General features: G+C 39.0%; 1 protein-coding gene across 1 annotated transcript in view; it reads left to right on the top strand.

The window, feature by feature from the left end:
- The first annotated feature begins 529 nt into the window (after positions 1–529).
- Positions 530–10,751, top strand: part of SAMSN1 (SAM domain, SH3 domain and nuclear localization signals 1) — an 83,040-nt gene continuing 72,818 nt past the window's right edge. The window contains exons 1-2 of the mRNA XM_026794861.2: positions 530–656; positions 9,795–9,932. Coding sequence (XP_026650662.2) covers positions 633–656; positions 9,795–9,932 — 162 coding nt within the window. The 5' untranslated portion in view covers positions 530–632. The remainder of the gene's footprint in view (positions 657–9,794; positions 9,933–10,751) is intronic.

Genomic DNA, 10,751 nt, shown 5'->3' with positions numbered 1-10,751 from the left:
TTGGTAACTGTTTTTTAGAGCACAGGTGAACAATTTGAGATTTTGCTTGCGTTTTCATTGGTTGGTTGTGGGTGTTTTCCATCATTTGTTTGTGACTCACAAGTTGGGTTTTTTTCCCCAAATTCTGTAAGTAAGAAGGTTCCATTCATAATGTAGTCACTAATAATTACTGAATTTTGTATATTAATTCATGTGTATAGGAAACCAGCATTTCATGAGAATTTCTGTCTTTTCATAATCTCAGTAAATTGAGAAGATCTGCCTTGGAGTTAGTTGTATGTGCCAGTAGTCTCAGATAGAAAAAGTTTTATTTCTCTTAGATGATAAATTTTAATGGAAACAACAGCCTGCAAGAGAGCATTTTCTGAGTTCATGAAAATCATTGAGACCGTGCTTTTGTTTTGCTAGTAAACACTGCTCTTTAATTCAGAAAACAGTTTGTATTGGCCTGGGGAAGCCTGTCTCATTTGATAATGGGCTCTGAATCCAGTGGATTATTGCAGGGATTTTATCTTGCAGTAATCTCCAGGGAGAAATGTACAAACAGCTGGGAGAGCAAGAAGGAACCGCATTGTGCGGCAGGAGTTTGTGGAGCAGAATTTTAGGGTGCTGGAGTGGATCTCAACACCAACATGAATCTTTTCTGTTTTTCTCTGGTAAGTGTGAACAGACATATTTTTTTTTAGTGGGTTTCTGAGTTTATAAACTGAACTGGTCGGTGTGCTTTTATGGAAAATAATGAAGGGTTTATATCACAAACAGTGCAAGGGTTGTATAACAACAGTGAGTTTCTCTAGCCTAGACAAGGGAGCTTTTGTGTAAGAAATTGTATGTAGCAAAATATGATTCAGTAAAAATATAAAGCAGAGAATATATAATAAATGTGCCATCCACTATCTGGGACTATTGCAAAAACAGATATGCAGATTTAGTCATGAGGCATTGAATCCAAATACAGTAAAGCACCTCCAAAGTAAGATAAAATTACTAAATATATGTATGTTATTATTTGTTTTCCATTAGGGATTTTTTTTTTTTTTTTAGATAATAATATCCTTTTTTCCTTCTTCGGTAGTTTGGGACAACTGCTTGAACTTTTCAAGCAATAGTTTTCTCTTAGCCAAATATGAGAAGATGGTAATCAGGAATAAATTAGTCATGGCAATATTTGCACGAAGACAGAGGACTTGATTTAAGACCCTCTTTAGTTGATTTTGCTTTTTTGCACTTTCTGTTTGTTTGTTTTCATTGGTTCGTTGGTTTGGGGAATTTTCTTTTTTTTTTTTCCCCCCTTCTCCTTCCTTGCCCCAAGGCAGCTGCTCAGAATGAACAGGTAAATCAGGATAGGAAAACCACAGAAACTGCTTTTGTTTCAGGAGCTTAACCATCTGCCAATACCAATGCCCAGTATTAGTAATGGTAATTAGCTGAGTGTATTTGCTGTATTTACCCAGCACAGTAGATCTGTTTGCTCATTTTTCATGTTTGTCCTGATGTTTAGTATATCTTTCCCATACATTTAGAAAGAACAATAGAAATCAATATTCAAACTCAAATAGGGCAACTGCTTTGTGTAAATCGTTGCTCCTGACTGCTAATGCTATCTTAGTGCAGAGTCCTGGTGTTTTCCAGATCATAAGGATTAAAAGCTGGTTTGTACTTAAAGTAAAATGCAGTGGTATTTCAGGAATCTGTGACAAGAACCTCTCAAAAAATAATTTCCTGGGAACTCAGTGACAATTTTGATCATAGTTTAGTGTGAATGCCTATGTATTTATACGAAGTTAACAATGGCTTGGTGGTATAGCCTGTAACAGCTTGAAAATACTCATTTCAGAAGTTCTCTGGGAAAGAACTGTTCTATCAATATTTTACCTTTTTTTTGGAGCAGCTCCTTGTTTTCTAAGTAGTTCACATTTAAAAAAGGTGTTGAGCTTTGTATTGGTAGAGAAACCAACATTTAGATGGAATGTCAGGTAGATTGTGTAGGTGAGAGGTTCCAGTTTGCCTGTTAGACTCGGTATGCAGCACCCAGGGTTTCTGTGGGAGAGGCAATGACTGCAGTGATAATGGATGGTTCAGACAAGTGAAAGCTGGTGCCATGATAGTTTCTGTAATGAAATAATTAGTTCTGTTTAAAGATTGCTGCTAAGAAGATAACCTCCCTTCTTTACAAGCTTTACACGGGAGCCATTCTGTCCGCTTTGGTAATCTCCTGCTCACCCAGCAAAACACCTCACAAGTTATCAACATCTAAGATAATTTGTAGATCATTAATGGGTTTCATAAAAGGAAAAGACCTGTGCAGTCCTCCCTGTGCTTATGACATGGGACAGTTGCTTTCAGTATTGAGATTGTCTAGCTTGGAAATGAGCTGGTGATCCAAGTATGTGCACGGGCCACTTTTAGTCTGTTGCCCTGTGACCATGGAAAGGCTGACTACAAATATGTCAATATGAGGGTATTTTTCCCTTCAAGGGAGTCAAGCCAGAAATAATGAACAGGAACAACATAATTAGGATTCAAAGGCAACATTTAAAGGTGTTATGGGAGAGAGTTGCTTAGTAGATGCAAATAGCCACCAAGGAGTAGAAATCATGGTTGATTTACATCGAGTGAACATCTGGAGCAACTGCTAAACCTGAAACTGTGGAAGAGAAATTCAGACTATTGACAGACAGAACAAAAAGAGATGTGCAAAAGAAATAATATTCTCATGGAAGTATTTATCTCATGTAGACTGACTGGCAAGATTTCAGACTGCAAATATTGTGTGTGTGTGTACTTGTGTGCTTATGCATGTACTGTTAAAATACATTGGTTTATAGCTCAGAAAATACCTTTCTACTCTATAATGGAGTATAGTGGTTGAAGTAATCTACAACCTAAGAGAATGACAATAACAGTCTGTTTAACCAGACTTCTGGCTAATCAGATGTGGTGGAACAACCAGGTTGTTAGAGAAACATCTGTTCATACTGCTGAAGTTTAATTTATTTGCTTTCATATCTGTCCATAAAACTGAGACTTAGTTCTAGTATGAGACACAGTGCTATGGGCCAGTCTATCACCAAGTGGTGATGTGGAGGCTGGAGACACATAATAGTCACAAGAAGATTGTGATGAGGCTTTGGAGCCTGAACTGGATTGTCCCCTTCCCAGTGAGGCAAACAGGAATTACTCCATTCTGTTACCACCTGGGAGTCCTCTGATCTCCTGGAATGAATGCTCCAGCATGGGGTGTTTCCCCAGCAGTACTTTGTGTCCTGAATTGACTTTAGAATGATTTGGTTTCTCAACTGAGATTATTTATCTCATCAGACTCATTGCCTTGTTCTCAAGAGATTTGTACCCAAATTACATTTGCTTTCAAAATCTTGTGTCCCTTTTCTGTTTACAGAATGATCAACAGGGTAAATATCCCTTGTTTTTCTAGATATATTATGTTAAAAGGTCATCCTTAGACCCTACACTTGCAGTGTCTTTTCCATCTCATGGTGCTTAGCATGTCAGACAATTGAATCAGAACAATACTCTCTCTGTATACTGCCTGTAACAGAAAGAGTCCCAAATGAAGCACTGCTTTTGTATGAATTGCAAGAAATTATGCTGCCAAACCACCTGTTTTGATACACTGCCTAATAAATATCAGAATCCTACAAATGTGATAAAAGAAACTTATTATTGAACTGTGAATTCCTTATTTAGGGTAGAATCTTTTTCCTGCATTGTTTTCCTAAGTTGGCTCTCCGGTATCAAGGATATATGCACTTGGGTTAGCACCAGTTTACCTGGAACAGTACCTGTTAAACCTATCCTGATTTACACTCACACCCCCTGCCCTACAGGAAAGTTTTCATAAGAAAGCACAGCAGAAACCTGTGCAAGAAGCCAGCAGAGAAGGGCTGTGACACTCCTAATCACAGTGTTGTTCACAATCAGTTATTCAAGTTGAGCACTGCTCTTAGGATTTAATCCAAACGAGATCCTTTTCATTTGTCTATTCCTTTCACATATGGTGCCTTTCTAACCACCACTTTTGCTAGGAAAATGTAAAGTTAAGTACTGAGTGAAAGTCTAATCCTCTTAGTGATTTTCAGTAGCATTGGACTAGTTATGTTTTATTTTGATTGTTGTTTTAAAGATGTGCTGACAGCACAATGTAAGAAGTATTACATGAAATGTTATAAGCTGAAAAAGCCCTTGGCACTAAAAGCTAATGTTTCTATAGTGCAAAATGCAGAGAGAATGAGTATTAATAAAAGTGATGCAGTGGATAAATTGTGAATTAGTTGGAGCCTCTATGTTAAAGAAACCATATAAAGGTGCTAATGCTGCTCTGACTAGTGGGACATGATGGGACTTAAGAATAGACTGAACTTAAAAATATGTTTTACCAAAGAAGGATTGGCTGAATGTGGAAAGACCTTCCTCTAAAGTGGTGCATTATTAGAAGAGATCTAAGTGGTTGAACTTTGTAGGGCTTCCCCTGTAATCATCTCTATGTAGCCCTTGTTCCTATTAGCTGGACTGCTATCATCCCACCACAGACAGGGTTCCACTCCTAAACCCAAGATAGAAAATGACCTGGCTGCATTACTAAATTCTCCTTCTCTACCTTATGATCAGTCTCTGTATGCCATGATGATAAAAATATAATGGAAAGGGAAGAGCTGCAGGCAATTATTTTCTTCTAGATCTGACCTAGGATATTTTGGATATTTTATCCCATGAAACTCCTGAAGCAAAGAGCTTCAGAAAGCTTTTTTATTCCATGTAAGATAAAGGAAATGTGCTAACCACTCCAGAATTAAGCTCATATTTTATTCTGCTGTCTCTCATTTTCCTCTGTGATGTTTACTATGCTCAGGACTACTAAAAGAATTAATGTATGAAATGAAAAAAATCTTTACTGATTTGGCAGGTTTTGGTATAAAAGTAGATTTAACTCTAAGATAAAATAAAATAGAAGGGAGAAACAAAGTTTCAGTTAAATACTTTGAGTTGCCCTCAAAGAAAGGCAATTACTACCAGGAAAACATACATTTATGAAGTATATAACCAGCAAGCAAAGAAAACAATTTTAAAAACTGAAGATGTATTTTCTCTTTTTTTTTTGGGTACTATCCTTTTCACTCCTGTGCTTTTTTTGTGTGAGTTTTCTTTATTGCACTTGCTTTCCTGTTTGTCCTCTCTCACACCCTTTCCCTCTCTGTCACGTGTTCTCACTCTTTCCTGTGGCTGCACTCACCTGAGCCCACAAGAGCCTCCCTTCCTCTCTCCACTCCATCTTCTTTTGTGACCCTTTCTTATCTTTTAATTCTCCTCCCACTCTCTCCTTTCACTGTTCCTTGCCTTTTCTCTCCCTTTATATCTTTCTCATGCTTCCCCTTCAGAGAAGCTCTCTTTATGCTTCTCCCTTTCTTCAACAATGCCATGTATTATTCCCTATTGAGGAGGCATACAGTTACATCTTACATTGCAGAATCCTGGAAAGGTTTTAAACTCATCCTTTTTGTCTAGAACCTGTGATTCTGTTCTCTCACCCTTTTTCTCTCTTCATGTGACCTCACTCTCTTTTCTGCACCACCATGCCCTTTCTCCCTTGCTTAACACTTCATGGCCACTCAATCTCATGCCCTGGTCCTCACTTTCTTGCACCCCTTCTCCCTCTTTACTGAGAGCTCTGTTTGTCTCAAGGATTCCCTGTCTACCATTTCTCACATATTCATTGTTTCTTAACAAGGTGTCCTGCTCTTTCTTATCCCCTTCCTCACAACCCCTCTTTCTTTTGGCCTTGCACTGTCCCCCCCTTCTCATAACCTCACCCCTTCCCTCACAACCTCATTCTTACTGTCTCTCCTGCCTTCACACTCGATTCTTGCACACGCCTTCTCTTTCTTGAACGATCTCTTTTGCACACCATCTCTTGCTCATTCTTCACTATGTTATTCCCTTTCCCTTCTTCCCATGCCCCCACTCTTGCTTCCTTGTGTTTGCTGATTTTTTGCATGCCTTGTTTCCCAGTATCCTCTCTTTCTCACACTTTCTCCCTTTCTCTCACATGTGCACTTTCTTGCAGCCTTGCTTGTGCATGCTGGTGCTTCTTTGCACGCTTCCTTCCCAAGCACTTGCCCTTTCTCATGATGCTGTTTTTCTTGCACCCTTGCTCTGCCCTTTATGCTTTCCTTCATGTACTCTCCTGCCTTCAACCCTGCCCTTTCTTGCACCTCCTCTTTCCTGTGCCCTCCTGCTTTCTCACAAGTGTTACGTGAGCATTCCCTCTGATGTGGGCTTGCTCTGTCTTGCACTCATATTTGCTTTCTTAATCTGTCTTGTACACACATCCTTTCTCACATCTCACTCTTTCAGGCAGGGATACTTTCTCATGCCCTCTCCTTTTCTCACACCTTGATTTCCCTTACATTCCCTTTCTTGTAGCCTCACAACCTTGTGCTTAACCCTTTTCAAACCTTGATGCTTGTTTTCTCACTCCATTTCTCTGCCTTTCTCCTTGTGCTTTCTCCCTCTTTATTTCTCGGGCAGTCCCTTTCTGGAGGGGAGTGGCTTTGCTTCTCTTTTTTGTGGCTTTTTTGTGACTTTTCTTCTCTTGTGACCTCCCTCTTTCCAGCACCTCCTTGCACATGCTGGCAATTTCTCCTGCAACCACGCCCTCACACACCATGGGCTTTGTCACACCCTTTCTCACACTTTTGCTCTCTTGCCCATGTCCTCCCTTTGCCACACCCTTGCACATTACCCTGCATTTGAGCTTTTTGGTGCCCTCCCTCTCTCATGTGCTCACTCTTTCTCATTCCCTGGCTCTTCCCCTGCACTTGCTGTTTCTCGTGTGTTTACTGTCCACACACTCCTGTGCTTCCTCCTGCACTCACAACCTTTCCAGTCCCTTGTGTTCACTCTTCCTCAGGAAAGCTTTACTTCTCTTCCATGTAAAAAACACCAATCACTTGTTTTTAAAATTTTAAAAGTTTAGTAGTAATAAAGTGGTTATAAAAATAGCAATATAATTAGAGTAATAATAATTTGGACAATTTGGATTAGGACCATATGAGACACTAAAACAAAAGAGTTATGGACATCTGGATACCTTTTTCTGGGCAACATAAGCCCAAAAAAGGACCCATATAAACAGAGGATTAGCCCTTAAAAACAACAGCCTGTTGCATATTCATACAGCTCATACATGATGCATAAATTCCATTCAAACACAGGATTCTGTATGGTCAGTGTCAACTCCTTCCTCTGAATCCTGACAGTGTCTTCAGAGATGAGCGAGGCGGGAAGAAGTTCATTTCTCCTGATAATGGAGCAATAAATTCCCTTTCTCTGAAAGATTTAGGTGTCCTGTGGCTGCTATCTCTCTGTGGGTCCTTTAAAAAAAAGTTCTTTGAAAAAAAAATCTTACATAGCATAGTTTCTGCTTTAACATTTCGTTATAACCTAAAACTGTATTTAACACACTACTTGCGAAAATTAATACAGCATAACTTTCTAACACAACGCATATAATATTTATTTTAATATTTGCGAAAAGCCAGCCACAAACTATGCCTTTTTCACAATCCAATATCTCTGTCTCATGCTCTCTTTCTTCTTGTCTTCTCCCACTCTCTCTCATGGCTCCTCTCGCTTTCACACATTGTCTGGCTCTCCCTTGCTACCCCATCCCTTTCTCTCTCTTCTCCCCTTGCTCCCTGTTTTGTGTGCTGGCTCTTCTTTTTGCACTCACTTTTTCTTGTGTTCTTTCTCACAGCAGTTGTGCTTTCCCATGTGCTCCACTTGCCTGCCTCCTCTTCCTCACGCCCTGGCAATTCTTCATGCACATCCTGGTCCTTGTGTCCTCACCCTTTCACATGGACCTGCTGTTTTTTCTGCACACTGGCTTTTTCTTATGTGCTCACCCTTTCTCACACCCTTGAGCTCCATCTTTGTCACACAAGAGCTCTCTTTCTTGCTTGAGGTTGTTCTCAGATTTTTCCTCTTTCAAGCACTAATTCTCACATGCTCCCCATTGCGCTCTTTCTCGATTTCTCGAATTCCTCCTCTCCTCCTTCCCTTAACCTTCCTCTCTTTCCCCCTTCTCCTCCCATCTTTTTCTGTATCCTTTTGGTGTATTTTCCTACCTTTTTCCTCCCCCCACCACTCTGTCCTTTCACTGTTCCTTGTCCCATCTTTCCTCTCCCTTTTTAGCTCTCTCATACTCTCTCTTTCACACAAGTTCTTTTATGCTTCCATCTCTTCATTAAATAATCTCTTCACCAAAGTTGTGCTTTATTCCCTATTGAGGGAGCATTTCACATTTCCCTGTGGTTGCATTTCACATTGCAGAACCCTGGAAGTGTGTAACAAGTTTTTAAACTCATCATTTTTGTCTAGAAGTGCTCCATCCACAACTTCAGATGGGGAGGCTGAAACGTCATTGCTATATGGCAAAATACTTACAGTGATAAAAAATAAATGCAGTAATAAAAAAAATGCAGTTGCTGTCAAAACCCAGGCTCAGCTGGATGTTCAGCACTTCCATGTGTTTCATAAACTAGGCACCAATTTCCCAGGAAGCATTAACTCATTAGTTCCTAGAATAGGCTCAAGTATGTAACTTGAGTATTTTCAAGAAGATCACCATGAAATATTTCTCCCAAAATATTTATTCTGGTTTATCAAGAATCTAGCAGACTGAGGCAAATAAATATCCATTGATAAACATTGTGCTTGCAAAAGTTAGTCATGTCTTTGAACTGCTGTTCCACCAGTCAAAAATATTGCCTGTAAAGCTTTATGTATTAATAATATAACTTCAAATATACATCTGTGTTTATCTTCTGTCATAAAGGAACAAATGCCTTTAAATAATAATATGCTATGTTAATTTCAATGGTGTTGCTCTGCTGTAAGTCACGCTGCTATAAATTTGATTTATTCCTTAATTAATGCAGTTAAAATTAGTAATCAAAATTCATTGGGAAAATATTCAGTGCAGATCAAAATGGCAACATCTAAAATTTAGGATCATCAGTTAGAGTGTCTTTAGTTTTGCCATCTGCTTTCACTTAACTCTTGAATTATGAAATGGCAGTGTGTACATGTAATCCCATCTCTTGGAGTTGTGGGATAAATGTGAAAATCTTAGTTTCTATTAAAATGTTTATATTCTTGGTGGTTGGATGAAAAGAACCTTACATGTCCATTAAAACCCAGAGTTCAAAAATTTAAATGCGAATTGAATTTTTAATTCTAGCCATTATCATTATTTTGGGGAGCTAAACCATAACTGTCAAATTCTGGGTGCTGGCAGCACTGTCTCTCTCTAATTCCAAGTAATGGGGTTATCTTTCTGCATCCAATTAACTTTTCTTCTTTTTTTTTTCCTGTATAGAAGTACTAGCTAGAAAAATTTTTATGGATCATATAAAAGCTTTCATGGTATATGGTTTTCATAGTTTTCACAGAAATTTTCATGTAGTGTTCAGCTGGAGATTTACACCTGGTTTTACTCCTTCTGAGCAGATAGTATTCATTTTTACTGCACCCTCAGCTTTAACATGGCAATCTGTGGTGTCAAAGTCATGATGCTGTGAACTCCAGCATTTGGATACTTACTAAAATCAACATCTATATGCCTTTTCAGAGAAAATAAAACTAGGTAAAGGATTTCAAAAGATGGGGGAGGTAAAACACACACCATTATGCAGATCTCACAAGCATCTTCCTTTTTAAATTACAGTTAATTGAATATATTTGCAAGTGTTCATCTCTGTTTAAATGTATTTCAGGAGGGCTCGATGGACAGCCTGTATGAGCCTGTCCCAGAGCATCAGGAAGCCAAGGATACAGCCACCCTTGAGAGCCAGGCTAGCACTCCAGTGAGCACACAGGGAAACTCTGGGCCACCTGACAGGTCCATGTCTTTGGTAAGTAACATTTCATTGCAAAACATGCAACGTATTTTGCAAAAAACCTCTTGCTGTGTACATGGGCATGTGTGTTTTCTGCTGGCTTATCTGCCAGTTTGAACTATTTGGGCTCTTCAGAGCCACTGCTCACATCTCATCTCTGTAGGCAATGACCTGATTTCTGTCCAGTCACAACCAGCACCCTTGAAAAGCAGGTCATGAGTTTCTCTACAGCAAAGGGAGATTAGTGCAGCTGCACTGGGCAGGGGAATTTCTCTTTGTGGGTAACAGAATATGAAAATTCTGGGTACAGTTATTGGTATGGTTTGTCTCTAAAGAATCTACTATCACTGTCTTTTGTTGTCCTTTTTATTAATACCGAAAAATGCATTTCTAAAGCTTGAGTAGCAGGAATTTTGTAACTGATGGCCTCTGGAATAAACTTGACATTTTACAAGACCTTATTAGGCAAACATTTGAAGAAAGTTGTCTTCCGGGATTTTTATTCCCCTTCCTAAATGATGTTGCCCTACTTAATCCTTTCTTATTTGCATGTTATTGGTATAATAGATGATGCTTTGACAAATACTTTAACATGGTATATTAAATTTCATAATCTTATTTATTTCAGAATCTCTGTTCTCTGCTTTGCAATGTGCCTTTGCTTATAATTACTGTTTCTATTTCAATGTAAGATGCAGTCTGGTGATCGAATGAAGGGGAAATCAGGATGTTCATCATTCAAAGGAGACTGTCCTCCCTTCAGATATTGTGCAGAGTTTTACCCACATGCACTCTGAGTTAGGTACCATGTACCTGTGATACTGCTGGGCCTTT

The sequence above is a fragment of the Zonotrichia albicollis genome, chromosome 2 (assembly GCF_047830755.1).
Source record: "Zonotrichia albicollis isolate bZonAlb1 chromosome 2, bZonAlb1.hap1, whole genome shotgun sequence".
NCBI classification, from domain to species: Eukaryota; Metazoa; Chordata; class Aves; order Passeriformes; family Passerellidae; genus Zonotrichia; species Zonotrichia albicollis.
This window is presented reverse-complemented; position numbering and strand designations above follow the sequence as displayed.